General features: G+C 36.2%; 2 protein-coding genes across 2 annotated transcripts in view; both read right to left on the reverse strand.

Moving 5' to 3' along the window:
* Nucleotides 1–125: 125 nt before the first annotated feature.
* On the reverse strand, nucleotides 126–17,119 carry LOC107748976 (dipeptidyl peptidase 9-like). The gene is made up of 19 exons (XM_016564015.1): nucleotides 16,957–17,119; nucleotides 13,498–13,588; nucleotides 13,171–13,409; nucleotides 12,128–12,240; nucleotides 11,847–12,020; nucleotides 11,584–11,755; nucleotides 10,688–10,798; nucleotides 10,368–10,534; nucleotides 9,107–9,322; nucleotides 8,373–8,532; nucleotides 7,597–7,676; nucleotides 7,359–7,511; nucleotides 6,071–6,206; nucleotides 5,847–5,992; nucleotides 5,338–5,484; nucleotides 2,261–2,413; nucleotides 1,778–1,920; nucleotides 1,023–1,134; nucleotides 126–710 (listed from the first exon to the last, which is right to left on the reverse strand). Exons 2-19 carry the CDS (start codon nucleotides 13,551–13,553, stop codon nucleotides 618–620), a joined length of 2,571 nt encoding a protein of 856 aa, XP_016419501.1. The 5' UTR covers nucleotides 13,554–13,588; nucleotides 16,957–17,119; the 3' UTR covers nucleotides 126–617.
* A 1,749-nt stretch (nucleotides 17,120–18,868) lies between these two features.
* LOC107748962 (probable glutamate receptor) overlaps nucleotides 18,869–22,917 on the reverse strand; it is a 13,228-nt gene continuing 9,179 nt past the window's right edge. Inside the window, exons 7-10 of the mRNA XM_016563990.1 lie at nucleotides 22,485–22,702; nucleotides 21,229–21,448; nucleotides 20,795–21,039; nucleotides 18,869–19,673 (exon numbers count right to left, since the gene is read on the reverse strand). Of these exons, the coding sequence (XP_016419476.1) occupies nucleotides 19,578–19,673; nucleotides 20,795–21,039; nucleotides 21,229–21,448; nucleotides 22,485–22,702 (779 nt within the window). The 3' untranslated portion in view covers nucleotides 18,869–19,577. The remainder of the gene's footprint in view (nucleotides 19,674–20,794; nucleotides 21,040–21,228; nucleotides 21,449–22,484; nucleotides 22,703–22,917) is intronic.

Consider the following 22,917-nt stretch of genomic DNA (forward strand, 5'->3'; position numbering starts at 1 on the left):
GTTTCTGGACTTGGGAACATTTCAGTTGCCTTGCTGTCTATGCAGGGTCAGAAAGCTCTAGGATTTCATCAAAAATATCTTAATTTGTGTTTTGAAGATGAACGAAGGTCTTACGGGTTTGAAACGACATGAGAGTGAGTAATTAATGACAGCATTTTCATTTTTGGGTGAACTATCCCTTTAAGATAAATGAGCAGAGGGGGCGGAAAGAGCATTTCTGTACGTACGTGTACAAATCCAGTCTCTGTATTCTGATAAGCCACTAACTACAAATTTTAAAAATAAAGACACGTTTGGCAATTATCATAATCAGTGTTTCAAAGGGAGCCGGAAAGGAAACATTATCTAGATGTGGCACATAATCCAAAATTTGTTTCATGGGGTTAATGAGCTACTGGGTTCTTCTCCGTTCTCGGATGTGTCCTTTCTGTTAAAAGTGTGCAGACATGCGCAAAATTACATGAAGTTTGGGGACAAGTCTGTTTCTGGCTGCTGCGAAGACACTCCTTCCAGAAAGAGTGCGAGAAAGCAAAGGCGGGTTGGGGAACCGGGGAGGGCCGTATTCTGTCACTGCTGCTGAAGGAAGTAGAGGAGGCTGGGAATAGAGAAGGCGCTCATCAGAGGTGCTGCTGGAGGAAGTACAGTAGCATGATCTCGTAGTGCTCTCCGGACTCAGGACAGCGGATGCTGTGCCTCTCATTGGGGTAGATCTACAGAGAACACAAATGAATCATGTGGTTGAGGGGGTGACATTTTACTTAAAACCTTTATGCATAATCATTATTAAGAATGTGTAATCTTGTAAATAATTATAACCACATTTAAAATGCATAGTGTAACAACGAATTGATAAATTATAATGTATTAACTGTGGTTACAATTATTCATGAGATTGTACAATGCATTATAAGGTGCATTACAAGGGATAATCAATGCATTAAAACTACTTTTATAATGCATTATACATGAGGAAAGTGTTACCAAAATTACAAACTTATATTTTTAATTCTCAGTTTTCAAACCTGTAGCTGATATGGCTTTCCTGCACGGATGAGTTGAGACACCAGGAAGTTGGTGTGGAAAAAGTGCACGTTTTCATCAAGGAACCCATGTAAAATAAGTAATCGGTTTGGCCTTGGAGAAAAAAATAAAAACTAGTTATCACATAGAAAATACTAGTAAGAATGCTCTAATAATGCATTCTGGGAGGAGTTATCTATATGGTTCTATTGAACTTAAGAACGTAATATACTTCGATTCAAAAGGGTGGGTCTCTTAACCCTATATAGCCTATTCTATCATATTTAATATTGAAAATGTCTTAAGGCCTCTAAACTGTCAACTAGTTTAGAGCCGCTATAAAGATTTCCTTGATTTACAAATTTACAATTAGAATCGATCGATTTACAATCTGAATTTCATCTTAATTTTTGGCCATATGAATAACATCTGCACCAAACTGCATGTTTTTTCTCAGTTTGGGCATCCAAATAAAACTGAGGTGCTTCATCCCAAATACGAACTCCATATTCTCATACTATATGAGCCTGATGTATCAAATATGATACTCAACAAAAAACACATATGCTTTTTTTTTTTAATAATAGGTTCAATAAACTAATAAATCTAATAAAATTAGATTTTTTATGACTATTAAAGTCAGGCTTCACAGGGTTGAATATAATCCAAAGGCAAGGAGAAATTCACTAAATGAAGTTGTATGCCAAGAACACATAATCAGGGGGAAGCACGCATTGTTTGTCCTCTGGTAACTCACTCGTTGGGAAGCTTGTCGACGTGCAGGGCGACGGAGCCCGCCTCATACCCCTGCTGGTTATTTTCAGGCACGTCCATGTAGCGTTCGGTGTAGCCCGTATCGTATGCCATCCACACCGTCACAGGAGCTCCTGCTATGGCCACCTGGAGCATAGAATGGCTAACTTGCTTAACACAAGATGAGAATAAATCTACAGCTACTGATTTTAGTCTCGAAGTTTAAAAAAAAGTTTGTCGCTTATATCCAAAATGCAGCTGTCACTTCTATTTTGGTAATTCCAAAAGTATAAAAAACCTTTGATTGACTGTTACTACTATTTTAGCAAATCAACGAAGTTCAGCAATTCGATCTCTGGTAAGGTGCATTTGAGACGCCACCTGCTGGTTAAAGCAGGTTTTATCACCATGCATGGGTGGGGTTGAGGGATAGTCGAGAAAAACTGAAAACAAGAATTGTTATTTTCGGGGCAGCTGTAAATCTCACCTTGAAGATGTTTGGCCTGTGAATGAGGCCCATGAGAGACAGGAAGCCACCATAAGACCAACCATGGATGGCAACTCGACTCGTGTCTATGAACTTGTACTTCTCTGCTACATACTGAAGTCCCTCCACCTGATCTTCAATCTCCACCTGCCCCTGAGGTAGAGGAGGAAAGAATAGCAATATAAAGAGAAGAGTACCTTATTCAATGATCTTAAACTTCAACCATGTGAAATACTCAAGGCAGTTTGAATGCTTCATTTAAAGATACCAATCTCAAAACCTACATACTAAGGCCTGGGCGATACAGCTAAAAAATTTATCAATGATATAATGTTTCATATCGTTCGGTATCCATAATTATTGACATTTTTTATAACCTTTTTAAAAACAAAACGCAATAGAAAAAAGTTTAAATTTAACCACTGTGTTTTTAATTTACCCAATTTATTGACAAACAACATTTTTTTGTTTTTGTTTTAACAGTCAAACACAAAATAAAATTGAAACAAATATCTCCTTTCTTATGTGTTATATGCAGATTAAATGGGTCTTAAGGAAACTTTTGGCTTGTCTCCCGAGGTCACAGGAGGGCGCAATGAGCAAAACAATGCAGCGTATTAAATTGTCAATGTAATGAAATAACTGTCCATAAAAAACGCGCATAACGTCTAAATGAATATATATATAAATCAAATATAATTTCATAAATTGCATAAACATGAACAAAACAGCCTCATGTATTTATGCATTGCATAAATAAAAAAAAGAGCCGAATCGCCCATCACACAGATTGCATTTGAAAACATATGAGACGCAGTGAAAAGGAATAAACCTCCACAAATTCGCGATGTGATTTCTATAAACGCTTAAACTGTTTTAACTTTGCATGGCTTATAATCTCTTGTGTGAGACGCGAGTGCAGCAGTCGTACTTGTCCGTCTAGAAAATGCGCTGAATATGCGTTCTGTGTGAATGGCTTGGTTTCAGTTTTAACCTTTATCAAGATCTTCTCCGCATTGAGCTACTATATTTCTCTAATATTTTGAATGAATAACGCAGCAGTGGCGCGTCTCATGGGCTAGACTAACAAAACATTAAACTACCACACAAACATCACCACATCTCGTGCTCCACTGATGACGCTTCCTGACGCACACCTAACATTCGACTGTACTATTTTTGCATTCAAATGCAATTTTTTCAATTTTAAATTCGACTAATATACATTTTTTTATTCACAATCTCCTCATCACAGACAGGCACAGCACTCATGTTCGTGTTTGTGTCACTCATAGCATATGCCTATATTGTGTGCTATATCGATCATTTTTTTCTTTTGTTATCGATGAAGGAATACCGTCGATAAATATTGATACCGTTTTATCGCCCAGGCCTACTACATACACTGCTGAAATAAAAAAATAAAAAAATGTTATCGATTCCAGTGATGGCAAAGTTGAATTTTCAGTGGCACGTGATCCTTCAGAAATCAGTCTTATATGCTGACATTATGTTTAGGATTTAATTTTTAGGATTCGTTGCTAAATATGAAGTTAAAAAAGAACAGTATTTATTTAAAATAGAACTCTTCTGTAACCTTCTAAATGTGCATACTGTCACTTTTGCTCAATTTAAAGCATACTTGCTGGATAAAAGTATTAATTCTCTAAAAAGAAATAAAGTCTTACTGCCACCAAACTTTTGAAAAACGGCATATATACGGTCATTGCCAGCAAGCAACCACCTAGTATCTATCCAGAACAAACTAGCCACTACATTACTGGTTCAAGACTAGGGGAGTGCCATATCATACAGTCCACGATAATACCGGTATACATTTTTACATGATAAAAAAAGTGTCATAAGGCGATATCAATGATATAGCGATGCGATGACGTATGGCGGATATACGTTCCTTAGCATGCACACCAACAACACCACAAACCCAATAGGTGTGTTCGACTTGAAGCAGCGCTGCGCAGACTGATCGGTGTATGACATCAAAGTATCGCGAGAGCGGTCCTAGATCATATTCGAGCGCACACTCTTACCTTCAAAAATAGGCGAGGTGCATATCTTTAGCGAAGCAGCGCGGCGAGCCGCTTCTGGTACGCTTCTGAAACGTGCCACGGCTCCGCTGGTGTAAACACAAGCACTGCCAGCTGCAATCACCAATAAAACGTTGTTCCATGTTTGTTTTTCTATATCGTCATAAATATCGTTATCGCAAATATTCTTGAAATAATATTCTTCTCGTCATATAATTTTGAGGCTATATCGCCCACCCCTATTCAAGACAAATCATAAAAAAGTTCCTTTAATAATCATTTACATCATTTGTAAAATGTCATCAAATTAAGCAGTAGTCATGTGCCAATGTTATTACACAAACTGACTTTATATCACACCTAAGTGACCTTCAATAAGCAGTGATACGAATATGAGTTGGACAGAACTGGAGGCGTCTAATTCAGTCTCTGACTGAGAGTTATATGTGGGATCATGTGTCAACCTCAGCGTGAGCCGTCACTCGGTAATCATTTTAACACCTTAACATTTCACGACCGATCATTTGGACAACTTCAATTGCAGCATGATCATATTTGCGTCTATATAAAGCATTTATGCAACCTGTTTTCGAATCACACTGGCTGACACATTATCAAAAACAGGTGATAATGTGTTAAATGTGAGACTGTTTACAACGTCAGTTTCAGACAGCGCTCACACTCAACAGATCATGGGCCATGTGATGCACACTGCTCCAGCTCCAATCTGTGTGACTTCTACTGCAAATGTGGCATAGAAGTGCTTCTGAATTTAGGAGAGTCTTTAATGTTGGTGAGAGGTGGAATAAATGCAGAATTACAACTATGATACTAGGGCTGAGGTAGGCCAGAGCGCGTGGGTCTTTACGCTTAATTTTGAGCAGGCACAGCAGCTGTGTAAAGACGTGCAAAAACCAATCCCAGTTTATTCTCAAATATGTCAGACAAACTGACTATTAAGTGTTCCGTTTTTTTTGCCAAGATTTGTTGCAATGTTGACCAGACTTGTCAAATGTCTGTTCTAGTTACCATTTTGTTTTTAAGGGCCCCCTCAAACTTGAGGCCTCTTTGGCATGACCCTCTTCCGTCAATGACCACCACAGCATAACCCAGAGACGCCAACGTGTTCAGACGCAGATACTTCACACCCTTGTAAGAGTTATTCACTAACTGCACCTAAAAAACAAGAAAAATCAAAACATGTTAAAAGCACAAACGTGCGAAAGAATCCATGCAACCAGTAAGATACAAGCCAATTATGCAATCAAATGAAATTATAAATCCAAAGCTGAAATTCTGGGTATGATAGAAAGAAAATGTAAAGTTATTAATGAATTTCTTCATGTTATATTTCCAAGGGATTCTTCGCCAGCCAAAAATTACTTTTTGCAAAAAAAAAAAAGTGTGTTTTAATGCCAATTTGTCACCTCTGATTTGGTGTGAACAGGCCTTAACAACAAGAACTTTCATTTTAGGTGAAACTATTAATTATGGGCATTTTTCAGGACGCTATAGGGACACTTTTCAACCGAACCCACCTGTGGGCCGCCGTACACAAACAGGATTGTGGGATGTTTTTTGCCTGGTTTCAGGTTGTGAGGTTTGTACAGCATTCCATAGAGACGGAAACCGGAACTAGCAGGGAAGCTGAATATCTCAGGAGGGACATAATCAGCCGGGCAACCTGCACAGCACGAGCAAACATGTTATTACAGCATCTGTTATTGTTTCCCATTTCTGTGTAACATCACCCTGAGCTCACCTGTAGCCTCCATCATGCTCGCCCAGAACTCCGGTTCTTTGTGGAGGGGGTCACTGTCAGAACCCGTCAGTCTGTAGACGTGAACACACGGAGGCGTGCTCACGTTACTGTAGTGGCTAATGAACATGTCAAAGTTCTGCAATGAAACAGGAGAAGCAGATAGTCAGAGACAGCATGCAAATCATATCAATGCTGACAAATGCAAAGAGTGATGACTGCAAAGGCCTGTCATGAAACACTGCTTGGTTTGCGTGAAGATGTTGTAAAGTAAAGTTTATTAAGCCTTTTTGCCCTTGGGCATTAGACTGAAAGCTCCTGCATTTGTTCACACAGTTCTTGTAGTATACACTACTTGTCAAAGATTTGGAATAATTAGGATTTTTAATGCTTTTGAAGGAAGTCTCTTATGCTCACCAAGGCTGCATTTATTTGATGAAAAACACAGTAGAAAACAGTCATACTGTAATCTATGTAGTGCTGGGCGGTATGACCAAAAATTTATATCACGGTATTTTTCAAAATTATACCGGTTTCACGGTACATGACGGTATTTTATGTATTCCTTTAACGGCAGAGAAATCATTCTAATATGCTGATTTCATGATCAAGAATCATTTCTTATTATTATTAATGTTGAAAATGTTTTTTGCCGTTTAATAATTTTGTGTGTTGGGGAGGGGGGGAAACCATTAAGTTTGGGCTAAAAAAATAACTCCGTAAGGATGCATTAAATTGATCGCAAATGGCTGCTAAAAAATTTAACTTTATAACAGGAAGTTACATTTTGAAATAATGCAATTTAATTACAATTTAAATTGTAATACTCCAAAATATTACAGTATTTTGTATTTGCTGTATTTTTTTTACTATACTTTTTTTTTTTTTTTACTTTTTGATCAACTAAATGCAGCCTTGATCAGCACAAGAGAATTCTTACAAAAACAAAAATGACTCCAAACTTTAGATTGTTAGCATAAATGCTGCAACGGCACTGTAAAATGTAGTCCCGTGTATGTCTTTCAATAACCACATTTATTATTAATCAATTACAGCATTATTAATTATTTAAAACGTCTATTCATGATACGTTAACTAATGTTTGTGCAATTCGGAAAAAAAACACAAAAATGTAAAATTAATTATCGATTTTTTCATGTTATATTTCCAGGGGATTCTTGGCCAGACAAAAATTAGCATCAGCGGTTTTTGGTAAAAAAATCATTAGCAATTTTTGTGGATTTAGTGTGAACAGGCCTTAACAGTGTCTCTCTCTCACACACACACACACCTGGCTAACTGAGCAGCTGTGAGAGAAACCCGGCTTAGTAAGTCTGACAATTTCTCCAGGAGATTCGTAGCTCACAACATACAGATGGTGCTCAAGTGGAGTATCTTTTGTGCCCTGGAAATACACCAGTTTGGTTTCTTCATTGACCCAGATCTGCAAAAGAAGATGAAGGCAAAGTGTTACCAACCACATGGGAATTTCTGGGAGACATTTGTATTTTAACTTTATTGAATAAAACCTTTGAGCCGTGTCTGGCCAAGACTTCCCACTCTCCATTCGTTAAAGCCACCTCCTCCTCTATCTGGCATTTGAAATCATCTGAACAAATAATAAAACATAAAAGGTCGTCATTAATGTTAGAAGGCTCCATGTTTAAGTAGAGGCCATAGTTAAAAACACTACAAAAATGACACTTTTTAAAGGTGGGGTAAGCGATTTTTTAAAAAATGCTTTAGAAAACTGATTTGGGCCGAATAGCAAAACAAACTTGTAGCCAATCAGCAGTAAGGGGAGGCCTGCGATCGGATCAGCTTTCCAGCGCTGGAGAGAACTCGAGGAGCAGAAGGCCTGCGATCGGATCAGCTTTCCAGCGCTGGAGAGAACTCAAGGAGCGGAAGGCCTGCGATCGGATCAGCTTTCCATCTGGGTTGCATACGCATGTGTGGCGCGGAGCTATCAAAATAGGGGCGAGACCCTTTTGGGGTAGGGGCGTGTTTGTTTTGGTGATTTCAAATGTCAACATTGGCTACCAGAAATCACTTACCCCACCTTTAATGTTAATGTGTCAACACAACATAAGCATGTTCATACATTTAAAATAAATAGTTTCAGGCTTCATAATAGTTTAAATCACTAGCTTGATGACATTCTGAAGTATTTGAAATGATTGCAAATTAGATTTTATTTATTTTTTATTTAAATGTTAATGAACTATTGATCAGTTATGTTATGAAGTTTTGAATACAGTGTTATGACTGTGTTTTCGTTCAATCTGTTCAAGCCCAAGCGCCTGACCTTCCGTTGGACTGTATTCTCTGGACCACTGATGGCAGCCCGGCTGAAAGAAACTGGCTATTCTGTACAAATGGCAGAAGCCCGTTTGTGATTCGTTCACCCACAGGAAGGAGATCTTGTCATTAGTTGTTTGAATGAAGGGATAGAAGATATCGTGGACCTGTTGGGAATAAGACAAGAAATAAATATAAAAGAGTCAAAATGTCCCGAAACATATTGACCTCATGTAGCCCCGCCCCTTTTTAGCACTGCGTTTGTTGTCTTCTGTCTTCCGGTTGCATTTCCACAGTGATCTCACGGATTTATGAATGAACCGCTCGTTTTAAAATCTTACTGGTCTACTGACATTTGTTAAGACATTACAGTGCTCACGATAACTTTCATTAACTTTACAATACATAAATCCACTTTACCAGCTAAATTACTCTTAGACAGCGATGCCATAGAAATATACAGAGCACAAACGGAAGTTTAGAGACAATCTTCTAAAGATGGCGACGTGCTTGTTTTGCTGGAGAATAAGGTCAATGAAATATTAATTTCTTTCAATTTTACTGACCGCGAACTTTAAAAGGTAATGTACAACTAAACCTATCATAAAACACTAAATTTAATGGAAGACATTCTTTCACGTCTCTATTAGCGGTATGGTTTTAATATCTTTCAAACATCTGCTGGTAGCTCAGCGGTTCATCTTTTTGCTCTTAACTTTGCTCTGTTATCTTCACACTCACATTGATCCAAATGTCGGTGAGCTCCTCGTAGATGATGAAGGGCTGGACTCCCTCAGGCATGGCTTCCACATGCTCCTCCCACTGCGGATCTTCCACGCTCGCGGCTATGAAGAGCGCAGGCGGCAGCAGCACTAACTGCAGCTTCTGTTGACTGCGGTCTAGCAGCACCGCCCAAGCACTGGGAAGAAACAGATTTAAGTATGGAACATTGAGATACTAATTCAAGTTTTTTTTTTAAATATTTTTGATTTGTTTTGATTTTTATATTCTCCTTTTTCATTTAAAGTTTTAGTAATTTTGTTGTGTTGTCATTTTTTATTTTTAAATATGACTACAAAGCTTTTATAAATTTTTATTTCAGTTTTAGTTTTTTTTTAGTACATCAGTTAAAAAGAGAATTTTTGTCTTTGCAACTAGCTGAAATAAAATATGATTTAAAGTTTATATATATATTAGTGCTGTCATGAGATTAATCGCATCCAAAATAAAACTTTTTGTTTATATAATATATGTTTGTATACTGTGTATCTTTATTATGTATATATAAATACACACACATACAGTATATATTTTGAAAATATTTACATGTAAATACATTTATATTCTTATATTTTATATTATATATAAATATATTTAATATATAATCATAGTATATTTTTCTTAAATATTTACATGCGTTTGTATTTAAATATACATAAGAAATATACAGTTTACACATGTATATTATGTAAACAAAAACTCTGTGTTATACAGTCGTGTGATAAAAGAACATTAAAGGTTCCGTAGTGATGCTGGCTGAAAACAGCCACGGCAATGTATACTGCATGACGAGGTCAATTGGAAAACGCCAGTACATAGGTTTGTCAATCCAGTACCATAGTAATTTATCTTGTTATTAACACTACAAATAGCCTAGGGTGTTTTGGCAGAAATGTATTCATTATAAATGTAACTTATATTAAATACTGGGGAATATTACTTCTATAGAAGATGTTTTTGTAGTTTCTACATGTTTACGTTTTTTTTTATTATTACTTATTTATTTTAAAAACCATATTTGTCTAGAGCCAAATTTTAACGCCAGGCCAGCCCTGGCTTCCACTGCATGTTGTTTTGGCCACTGCAATATAAATGCAATATGTCTAGAACTACTGGCTTTTGCACAAGGCAGTCTCATCACATCCAGTTCAGATGGCAAGCTCACGATTGTACTAAAACACTATCTATATTACAGTGTGGTGATTCATTTGCATATATGGACACGTTTGTGTTGTTTTAACAGTGTGTGCTTGTGATTACCGGTGCGAGGATATCTGTACACATCTGCCTTCCGCTCCTCCAAAGCTGGCGAGGGCACATGAATAACCTCTACTTCTGACTCGTCAACCTCCTCATACAGCAGCTGGAGCGTTCTGCCTCCATCTGCGTCTGCAAGCAAACAAGAACAGGATGATAAGGGTACGCAGCAGGTGGCTGATGCATTTTGAGTGTAAAAGGGCAAATGTAAAAAAAATAAAAAATCCCAGTGGGGGCCTTCAAGTCAAAAAGACTGACAACTACTGCTTTAGGTGTCCCACAGACCTTCAGGAGCAGCTGGAGACCACCAGTATCCTGTGAAGCGATCAAACTCCTCCTGGATCACAAAGGTTGCGACACCAGCAGACTTCGGGTCTTCCTTGACGTTATTCAATCCTGTCCAAGAGTAGTAGAAATATTAGATTTCAGAAAAGTCTAATCCACTGTAACCTGATGTGTTTTCTATCTGCATCAATGCTCAAAGAGGCAGGAAAAATGAAAATGTAATTAAAAACAAAACAAAAAAAATACATTAAAAGAAAAGGGTTTTCAATGAGCAAAACCCACCTCCATGAGACTACTTATTCTCCAAAGTTCAATATTTTCTCTTTGGAAAAATTCTTGAGTAGTAGTAACAGCGATAATGTTATAAACCATTTATAAGAATCTGACTGTGAGGTATAGCCATTAACCATAAAGGCATGAATAATGTTCATATACACAAAGCTTCCAGGCATATTTCCAGTTATTTTCAGCTTATTGTCTTTGTGTTGCAGAAGATTTTTTAGCTGAATCCATGGTCCTTGGTGATAATGGTGAAAATCATGTCCGGTTTCTTGCACAGTCTGATTGTTTTGCTTCATAAGACCTCAACATATCATCAGGAGCCACGGGTATTAATTTTGTGTTGTCTGTATATGCTTTTTTGACTCTCAAAGTGCCAGTTGCTGCTGACTTGCATTTTATGAATCCAGCAAGGACCACAGTTTCAGCTAAAAATCTTCTTTACAGTCGTACTGAAGAAAAAAACGTCACCTATATCTTGGATTGTCTGAGGGTTAGTATATTAACAGTAAATTTTCATTTTTGGGTGAACTAACCTTTTAAGTTAAAAATAACCTAGAATATATCCTTAATAGTCAACACCATAACTGCTTCTGCATACTAACAGATCAACAAACCTTTATGACAGAAAGTCAGTCGTCGCTCCTCTCCAGTTTCGATATTCGTCACCCACAGGTCGTTATTATTTATGAAGGCAATGAAACTGGGATCACCAGGCGAGATCTTGGGGTCCATGCGAATCCCTGAGCACTGAGTCTTAATTTCCACAGGCTTCATTGGGGCACCCTGCTAAACATCACATGACTTTCAGGCATGGGGACACACAGCTTTCCCAGAAATATCAAACAGAGCGCAGCAGAAAAAAATCAGCTAGACTCACAATGAAGCCGTTTTGGCCGCCATCACGGCAATAAAAAAGGCTGTTGCTTGCTTGGAAGAGGAAAAGGCCGCTTTGTGCGTGATAGTCGTAGGACGTGATGCCGAAGACCCCCAGACGCTTCCTCTCACGGAGAAGCTCCTCCTCACGGGAATATACGCCATGATGCGGAGTCGCCTATAGGATGAACACAAATTAATATAATTAATGTTATAATGCTATGAATATATTATAATCCGTCATATATGTGTTTTTGCTGCTGTTAATGTAACAGAACAAAATACCTGAAAGTGATCTAACATCTGTTTCCATGATAACACCAGAAGGGCTTCTTTCCGTATTTTCTTGGGGATTTCAGAGTACAATAATGAGTTTTCTCTGCTCCCATAGGGCATTCCTATTTGATTATGAGGAAAACCGCAGAAATTAGAGAAACCTACAAATGATAAAAACTTGGTACAATTTGAAAAGAAACGCAGAAAAACCAGGCTCATACAAATCACTTGATATTATAATAAAGGAGGGAAAAAGTCTCACTAAAAATATTGAATTCTTGAAAGTTGTTCACCCTAATCTTATTATTATTGTAAGATACACTGCCAATTAATAGTTTGGGATAAGTAAGTTTCTTTAAAAGAAAAAAAAAACTTTCTTTCAGCAGGAATGCATCAAAATATCTATATTGATAAGAAATGTTTCTAAATCAGAATATTAGAGTGATTTCTAAAGGATCATGTAATACATAAGCTTTGCCGTCACAGAAATAAATTACACTTTTAAAATATATTAAAACTGAAAAGATTCGGAATTTGCCTTTTTTTTTTTTTTTTTTTTTAAACAGTATTTTTGATCAAATAATGCAGCTTTGGCGAGTATAACTCCTAAATACATTTTTAAAAATCGTACAGACTCGGTAGTGTATATGGTCATGTGGTATGACCAGAAAGTCATCTGGTCCAACCAACATGCAGAAACGTGAGGGGGACAAATCAAAACAGGAAATGATACCATAAATATTCCCTCTGCACGCCCTCATGTCTAAGTCGATACATCAGATAATTTGACTTTGTCAAGCCATGGTTGGTTCACGTTGTAAAATGTCATGTGGTGCGACACTCTAAATTTCTAACAACTTGCCATGGATTTCAAAGACAGAGTTTTCATTTTCTTTACCATGGGCACTTTATATGTCATAGAACCTTTACATTATCATTTAAAAATGTACAGGCTTAAAAACATGATTATTTTAAAAATGAAATGAGGAAATGATGCATTTGTTGATTCAAGCTCATGGCTGACTGTGTTCACATTGAAGGGAAAAGGGTACCAAGGTAGTAGAGCCGGTGCGAGTGAGGGCTGGACTCGTCATGCTTCTGAACGAACTGGAAGTCATGGGGCGCCTTGTTAATGATCATTCCCGAGTACTTCCGGCTGCCGTGAATGATGTCACGCAAGCCATCCCATGAGTGCTTCTCCACGAAAAACTGGGAGGGGAGGTCGTCCATTTCCACAACCTCCGTGCTGTCTGAGATGTCATCCACTGCGGTCATTCTGACAGCTGCAAAACTGAACACAGGAGCGATTCATCAGCCTAACATTCGAGAGCCCACTGATCTATAACAAATGGGGTAATGTCAGGAAAACGCTCCTATACCTTTTCCAACTACCTTCAGTTTCGTCTTCAAGTTTCACCCTTTTTCCTCTATGCATTAACCAGCACACAACCCTCAACAAGATCTGGCAACCTGCAGGAAAAAGAAGAAAAATGTCAAAGCATGCATTTATCCCATGATTTACTCGACTGTTACAATTATGTAATGTCTTTAAATGATCTTCGTTGGGGGTGTTTCTCAGAGGAAAAAACAAAAACGGATAAGGTATTTTTTTTGGTTAACCGCACATCGTAATTTTAAAGGGGTCATATGATGCTTTTTTAAAGATCATTATTTTGTGTATTTGGTGTAACAAAATATGTTGACATGCTTTAATGTTCAAAAAACACATTATTTTTCAAATACTGTACATTATTGTAGGTCCTCTATGCCCCGCCTCTCTCAAACGCTTCGTTTTCTACAAAGCCCCCTCCTTGCTTGTAACACTCCAAAGAGAAAGGAAAACTTGAAATCGCATCATATGACCCCTTTAATTAAAACTCACAGCCTTAATACAAGCAATTTTGCAGTCGATTTGAAAAAAAGACAAACAAAAAAACAAATAATTAGGTAGATTACTTAGAAAACGTAGTTTGTTATTGATTTCAAATTAAAAGACAAAAATTGTAATAAGTAACAATTACACATTTTAAACTGTATAATTAGACTATTTTTGATTAATTGTATTATATTGTAGTTTATCACCCTGATTTGAATAGGATGATCTTGTACCATATTAAAACAATTATACAAAGTGCATTAAATGTTACGTCAAGATTTCCCAGAGTTTGTAGGTTGATAATAGCTAATAATTAAATAAAAAAAGTAAAACTAAATTAAATAATTTAAAAATAAAAACAAATCCAAATAAAACACTTTAAAAAGGTCAGACTATTAATTGATATCATAGAACTGTAAACATGCAAATGTGTTGCTGAACTATTGACTTAATTATTAACTTAACATTTTAGGGAATACTTCAGTTAAATATAATAATTAAAAGAGATTTTGCTGACAAAAGATTTTGGGAATTCCCGCATTACATGTAAATAAGAAATTATAATATGTGAAATTTAATGTGTTTGAATGACAAAACCCTGACTGATAATTCAAATAATTAAAATGCGTTTGATTAGACTAGATATGCAATGTTGAGAAAACACTCTTTAAAAGTGAAATGCTATCTGCAATACCCTCTCATGTAAATAAAAATCTGTAAACAAACTTGAACTCCTATCCAAAACTGACAAGAAAAACTACATTTAAAAAAAAAGTGGAAAAAATGCTACATAAATGTACGTTATGGCCCCTTTAACAATACAATATTTGATTGACACTAAACAAAAAGCTATACAATTAAAATCAAAACAACATCTTTGGAAAATGAAACTTTAACAGCGTCTGGATGATTTGAACAGTTTCAAAGCTGCTCGCAAAGGACGAAATACACAATGTTTGCAACATGACTGTAAATCTCTATTCTTAAGTTAGAAATACAGTGTTGCTCACTGAAAACTTAATACATTGAGCATTTATTGTTGAATTGTTATCTTAACACTAAAGGCACATACGAGGATACGATTTGTACAGCTAGCGGCTCTTAATTTGTATTGAATACATAATCTAATAATAGCTGGTCCCAATATTATTAAATATAAACTCAGTGCGACTGTGAACCTGGGTTTGCCATGAGCATTTGTCAGGCTGTTGTTTTTTTTGTTGAACAAGTTTAGTCGTCCCAGAACTGACATTGGTTGTATAGATAAAAACCAAATCACAATTAAAACGCTTATAAGATAACTAATGAAATATTATGGCCCGGTTTCACAAACGGGGCTTAGCTTAAGCCAGGACTAGGCCTTAGTTAAATTAAGATATTTAAGCAACTTTTACAAAAATGTCTTAGATATGTCATATCTTTAATATGTCATATTTTAAGATTTGTCAGAGCAAGGTATTTTCAGTTGATTTCAAACTTTATCTGTTTACCTGTATCTCATGAGACCATTAACCAACATTAGAAAACCGTGATCATGCAAATGTGCTGCTGAAATACTGAAATATTAACTCTTTCCCCGCCATTGACGAGTTATCTCGTCTTTTAAAAGAAAACGCTTCCCCGCCAAAGACGAGTGTTTTCAAAAATGCCGGCGGGGAAAGAGTTAAACCTAAAACTTCAAGGGGAACTTCAAGGAAATATTTTACGTTCAAGGGTTTCAGCTGTCAAAAAAGTCTGGGAACCCCTGCCGTAGTTCATTTTTCAATTCATGAAATGATGATGTTACAGTTTCATTCACTTTGGGAATCATGTTCCTTACATGCAATTCGATTTGGCCATCAAATGTGACCCTGGAGCACAAAAGCAGTCTTAAGTCGCTGGGGTATATTTGTAGCAATAGCCAACAATACATTGTATGGGTCAAAATTATCGATTTATCATCTTTTATGCCAAAAATCATTAGGATATTAATTAAAGATCATGTTCCATGAAGATATTTTGTAAAGACCCTACTGTAAATATCAAAACTTAATTTTTGATTAGTAATATGCATTGCTAAGAACTTCATTCGGACAACTTTAAAGGCGATTTTCTTCACCCTCAGATTCCAGATGTTCAAACTTGTATCAGTCTCAGCCAAATATTGTCCTATTATCCTAACAAACCATACATCAATGGAAAGCTTATTTATTCAGCTTTCAGATGATGTGTAAATCTCAATTTCACAAAATTGACCCTTATGACTGGTTTTGTGGTCTAGGCTCACAGATGTTTTCTATTCGATAGTAACCGGCGTTCTGAACGTTTCTTTGATTGCCATAAACATTGCACGCCCTTAGCTCCATTAGCGCAGATAAACAGCCTTCACTACCGGCTAATACATATTTACTGAGGAATTACGTGCTTTAAACCCACCTTTACGAGCTTTGTGTGGGTTACCATCTTACGTTTAGGATGACTGGAGTCGGAATCAGCTGATGAAGGAATGACATGTTTGACCGGTTATTTGTGTTTTGTCAGTGCTAACAGTTAGCCGAGCTGCTACTGAACCTGGATGACGGGAGGTAAAGTCAATGACAACATTACACTCATTAGTTATAATTATATTATAACTTAGGAATCATGCCTTCTACATAACATATCTCATGTAGGTTCAGCAGTTAATAGCACTAGTAATATTATTAATAATAATATCAGGTGATATCCTCATGCTAACCGCTCTGCGTTTTCCAGCTCAATCAGCTGAGCGTTATATTGTCAAACACTGCAGCGCCTTCCTCAGCTCATCGTCGCATTACTACAGACGATGAGGAGTAGCGTTATGTGCGGATGATTGTCGGAGATCATCAGCTGATCTCATGTCTGCTCGGCCTGTGCTGACGGGCCGCTCACAACAAACCGCACTGTTATGAACATTATCATTTCGATTCATGATCGCGCAACATCGCACGCGGGTACTTACAGGTAGACCCTCAAAGAAAACTCTCATCTGTGACCTTTCGATTTCCTAAACGTATTTGCAGGTAAAAACACAGTCCATAAGCATGAGAACAGCACAAAGCGACAGTCATGAGTGCTGAGGAACACCGACCGACCATCATCAGCCACACCGGAAGCGCTGACGAACTCCTGCTTCCGCTTTCCGTCTAGCCGCATTCACTCCACAACTTATAAAATATAAGCACTTTAATTTGTTTTAAACATACATGTAGAGTAAATCAAATTATAGTAAATTACAGCTCTGATTATGTTATATAACATAAATGTATAGAATATTTATATACAATAACAAAATATAAATAGTACTACATTTAAAAGTCCTATAAAATAGCGTTTCTCGCCAAATTTCTCAAAAAATTCCGTCTTTGCGGTTTAAATAAAATGTTTAAATAAAGTTTACATTAAAATTATATAGATAAAAAGAGTAAAATGTGTTTGTTGCTAAGTTAAATTCATTTTCAGCTTATTGTCACCAATCTTTGCGGTTTAAATAAAATGTTTAAATAAAGTTTACATTAAAATTATATAGATAAAAAGAGTAAAAGGTGTTTGTTGCTAAGTTAAATTCATTTTCAGCTTATTGTCACCAACCTTTATTACATTTTGCTGAAAATAATAATTCAAATAATTTAAACAAACCTTATTTTACTTTTAAATCTTTTTAAAAATAAATAAATCTCACATTAAAAATTCTAATAATAATTATAGTAATTCTCAAAATATTTTAATGTGACTCTATGATAGAAATTATTAATTAAAATAATTCAATAATGCAACTTGAAATTATTCTTATCCAAAAGGGTAAATTATGTTGCACTTCTGGTGTATAATCCCAGCATAACAGAAGCTGTTGTATAGTGAAAACCCTTATCAAGCATATAGCAGGCCTTCTATATACATAAAAAAAAAAAAACTACCATGCAAATCATGACCAAAGAGCTTTCCAAGAGTTAGCGTTAACATGAAACTGATACATAAATTTGGTGCAGCACAATATCTAAGAGCTGTAATGTCCTTGTGTGGGCACTGTTGGCCTAAAAATGCCGTCTCTCAGCTCTCTCTCTGCTTGAACCAAGAGATTTGTGGGAGAAGCCCCAGAGAGGCCATCGTTCACTTGAAAGAGCTGCAGGATTCAATAGCTAAGAACAGAGTAAAGGTGACCCACTCGACCTAACGAAGAGCTGTAAACAACAGAGGCTGGCACAAAGATGCCATTACTCAAAAAGAAGAGCCATGAGAATTTGCCAAGAAAACAGTGATTTAGTTCAGCGTGGGAAAAGATTTTGTGGTGGGATGAGACCAAGATAGGACTTTTTACTTCAAATTCAAAGCGTTGTGTGTGCCGTGAATCTTGCAGCCCAGTGGCCGCGCAGTACTGCAGTGCTAGCATCATGCTGTTCTTCTTCAGGGACTGGACTTTCACTTTCTTCTTAGAAATGAAGAATGGATGATGCAAAATGTAGTGAAATACTGCAAGAGAGCCTGTTTAACTCGGCTACAGAACGGAAGCTTGCAAAGAAGTTGATCCCAAATACTGAATAAACACTATAGTGGCTCAAAAACAAAACAGGTGAACATCAAGGTGAAAAGCAATGGCCAGGTCAAAATCTGATCTCATAGAGAATCTGTGGCACGTTTTGAAGTGTGCTCTGCCTAACCTAGAAAACCTGGAGCAGAACAGATACATACAGTGCATAGACTACTTAGTCCAAAACACTGGTAATGAATTGTGCAATTATTAATACACAAAAAAATCAATACTGAAAACAAGAATTAAATATGCAAACAGCATATTTCAGATTTTTATTTTTGTTAAGAACATTCTCTAAGCTAAAACAATGGCACATACAATAAGAATTTGAATATTTTCTGGGTACTGTGAATATATCTTGCATGCATCATTTTATTATAATAGAAATAAAAGAAAATGTACAATCATATGTGTATGCAATCTTCTCTTACATTTTTAGTAATATCACAGTTTTACTCATCATGGCAAACATCGTTCTGCTATTAAAACAGCAATAGGGCTGATCTCAGTAATTTAGATATAAGCAGGATGAATATGTTCGGTCAGAATTTTGGGCGTTTTCAAACTTTTGGGAAGTCTGCTACCCTATAACTATGTAACTGATCTTGTAATGAAAGAATATAACAAGCTATATTATTAATGATGAACCCTTAACTTAAATAAAACTAATTCTTAGACATGCTTAATAAAATTAATAGAGCCACATTTTGTCTATAGATAAAATGCTGGACTGTTACCTGGTTGAATCTCATGAAACACGGGTCATATTACATCCAGAAATGACTGCCATAAGAAATTATATTGCAATGTGTTGTAATTTGACATTAAAGTGTTCTCGAATTCAAAAAAAAATTTGTAATAGTCCTTATATTTGGCTTAATTCTCTTTAAGCAATATAGAATTTTTCAATTTTGAAGTGTGCACAACAAATGAAATGCTTTCATGAGTTTCACCCACCCAGTTTGGTTAGTAGTGAGTAACTTTGTTGTGGATGTAATACACATTAAGTGATTAAATGCATGTGTGTCAGTGCTTTGTTGGGGCTTTGCTTTTTAGGCTTTGCTTTTCTCAGAGGACTCCGGTGTCATCGCCTCTCCACCTCTGAAGCGCTGACTGAGTTCAGCAGACATCACAGAGCAGCAGGATTTCTGTAAGAAACGAGGTCATTTTCACTTTCAAAATCTGTCTGTGTACCATAGCCTCAGGTCAATTTAATACCATGGTCCAAAAAAAGTACACTACTGTTCAGTATTGTTTTTTTTTTAAAGTTTTTAATTTTAATGTGCACCAATGCTGCATTTATTTATCAAAATATATTGTATAAATATAAAAAAAAGTCATATTGTGAAAAATTATTACAATTTAAGAATGTTTGGGTGAACAGAAAGTTTGAAAGAACAGTATTTTTTTTAAAAATGCAATTGTTTTGTAACATTAAATGTGTTTAGTCAATCAGCAAAAGTATCAATTTCTTAAAAAAACAAGCCCCCCCCCAAAACAAAACAAAACAAAAAACAAAACAAAACAAAACAAAACAAAACAAAACAAAACAAAAAACAAAAACAGTTTTTGCTGCTTAATATTTCTTTTTTGTTGTTGTGAAAACAGTGACACTTTGCTAAAGGAAGTTCAAAAGAACAGCATTTTTGTGTCATTATGTCTTTACTGTCACATTTTGATCAATTTAGTCCATCCTTGCTGAATGAAAGTATGATTTTTTTTTATCTTACTGACCCAAAACGTATGAATGGTTGAGTAACACAGTTTCCACAAAATATTAAAGAGCAAAAACGGTTTTCAACTTTGATGGTAATAATAAATGTTTCTTAAGCAGCAAATCAGCATATTGGAGTGATTTCTGAAGGATCATGTGACACTGAAGACAGGAGTAATGATGCTGAAAATTCAGCTTTGATCACAGCAATAAATTACATTTTAAAATATATTAAATTACAAAACGGTTATTGTAAATTTAAGGTAACGCTTTATTTTAAGGTGTCCTTGTTACACGTTACATGCACTTACTATTATAATAACAATAAATTATGCATAATTACATGCAAGTAACCCTAAGCCAAACCCTAATCCTAACCCTTACCATATAGTAAGTACATGTAACTAATTAATATTACTCAGTACTTAAATGTATAATTACATTGTAACAAGTACACCTTAAAATAAAGTGTAACCAAATGTAATTATTCCAAACTTTTGACCTGTCACATACTGTTGATAGGAAATGGACCCTACGTCAATATATTGGACCCACCTGCTGAGTGTTAGCAATTTTGCGTGATTTGGCAGCCAGTTCCATCAGAGCCAAGAAAAGCCCCAGTCCCAGACCGAGTGCCAGTAATAAGAAGATTCCCTTCAGACTGGTGGGCTTCAGGGGAGCACTCTTGCCATTTTTTGCCACACAACTGCTAGCCCACCACTTACTGCGGAAATAATCCAGCTCACCAGACTCGCTCAGACCCAGAATGGCAACACTTAGGTTTTTCACCAAAGGAGAGCCTGAGGACATTAACAAACACATGCATAGTGAGACCTTTCAGGAAGCACTGCTAATACTGACTGATTGCAATATTCATGTACCATAGTGTTTACATGGTACATCAATGGTAGTCAGTATTATTAAAATGGGACATAAAACCATACATCATCATGGTACTGTGTCTAAAAATGAGAACTTTTGAGACTTACCTAAAGGCGCGGCGATGCTGTACCCCCTCATGCCGATGATTTCTGGAGCGCGTGTGAGGTTACAGTATCGCGCCACTGCCAGGTCGAGGGACACAGATTCACCGATGAAAGCATAGTTGCCTTTCTGAGTCTTGCGGAAACCTTCTTCTGCATTGAGTGAATAGCTCTGGGCTTTCTTGATGTGCTCATAGATCCTGTGGTATGTGGGGTTGTTTGAGTTCTGGTCAAAGGCAGATAATAATAAAATATAGTTGAGAGCTGCTGTCATATAGGTGCATAACCAACTGACATTAAATGATTCACAATTCAGATCAGTTTGCACAAAATGTAGACGTCTACACTCTTAAAAATAAAGGTGCTTAAAAGGTTCTTCACAGCGATGCCATAGAAGAACCATTTTTGGTTCCACAAAGAACCATTCAGTCAAAGGTTCTTTAAAGAACCATCTCTTTCTTTCCTTTTTATAATCTGAAGAACCTTCTTTCGCCACAAAGAAGCTTTTGTGAAACAGAAAGGTTCTTCAGATGTTAAAGGTTCTTTATGGAACCATTTAGACAAAAAGGTTCTTCTATGGCATCGTGAAGCACCTTTATTTTTAATAAGAGAGTTGCATTCCTTATATGTTAATAGATAGAATATGACTTTTTTGCCAATTATTGTCAGTCATCCATCAATACTGTTGAATCTAAATTGTGTTAAACACAAGAGATGATTCACCCAGAAATGAAAAATCTTTCATCATTTACTCACCCTCAAGTTGTTCCAAAACCCATAAGACCCATCAGAAAAGTCTATGATTTAAATGTTCATGCTTCAAAAAGTGCATAAAGATATCATAAAAGTACTTCATATCAAAGTCTTCTGAAAAGACACATTCATTTTATATTATGAACAGATAAGTAGAGCGGCTGCTGACTATATTTGACGTTGTCTATGTATGTGCATTGATCAATGTTTATGTGTGAATAAAACCCTTATTTAAATACGTTCATCATATAAAGCGATCATGTCTCTTTTAAAGTTTAAATGTTGATTACCAAGACTTTGGAAAAAAATGGTATTTTCATTTGTGTTCAGAAGATAAACGAAAGTCTTATGGGTTTGAAACTATGTAAGAAAATGATTACAGAATGGTCACTTTGTAGTGAACAAACCCTTTTAAGAAATTCTTGAAGAAACTTTTTTTTGGATATAGTTTTAATAATATTATATATTTTAACGAACTGATTCTGTGGATTGTAAATACTCTGTCTTACCTTGAAGAAGTTAAAAGAGGAAGAATCTTTAATGGTGCCATACTCAATCAAGTTTTGATTAGCGAGGTCTTCAAAGCTCTTGATTGACTGTTGCTGGTTGTCTGAATGCAGCCATAAACTGAGGTTGGCGAAGTAACATGCAAGCAGCACTAATGAAAACAGCCACCAGATAGAGGTAATGACCCGTCCCGAAAGAGCCTTGGGGTGAGGACCAGCACCTACAGAAATATGTATAATGAACTTCCAATTTTTAATAAACTACAAGTCACTGCAGATTTGTTTTTAGGTAATTCAGCAAATCATTGGAAGGATATGCCTGTGACTACATTTCCGCAAAATCATATTACATTGCTTATTGCATGTTTTATGCCACTTTCAAAGTAAAATGTCCAGTGAGTGGTGCATTTAACATGGCAATGTTTTTTTTTTTTTT

The sequence above is a fragment of the Sinocyclocheilus rhinocerous genome, unplaced genomic scaffold (assembly GCF_001515625.1).
Source record: "Sinocyclocheilus rhinocerous isolate Xijiao unplaced genomic scaffold, SAMN03320098_v1.1 scaffold470, whole genome shotgun sequence".
NCBI lineage: Eukaryota > Metazoa > Chordata > Actinopteri > Cypriniformes > Cyprinidae > Sinocyclocheilus > Sinocyclocheilus rhinocerous.

Coding starts and splice junctions, on each gene's coding strand:
- LOC107748976 (XM_016564015.1), bottom strand. CDS start 13,553: ATGCATAGAGGAAAAAGGGTGAAACTTGAAGACGAAACTGAAGGTAGT. Junction 11,756..11,846: donor GCGGCCAAAACGGCTTCATT/GTGAGTCTAGCT, acceptor TGTGATGTTTAG/CAGGGTGCCCCAATGAAGCC. Junction 7,512..7,596: donor TGGCCAGACACGGCTCAAAG/GTTTTATTCAAT, acceptor CTTCTTTTGCAG/ATCTGGGTCAATGAAGAAAC.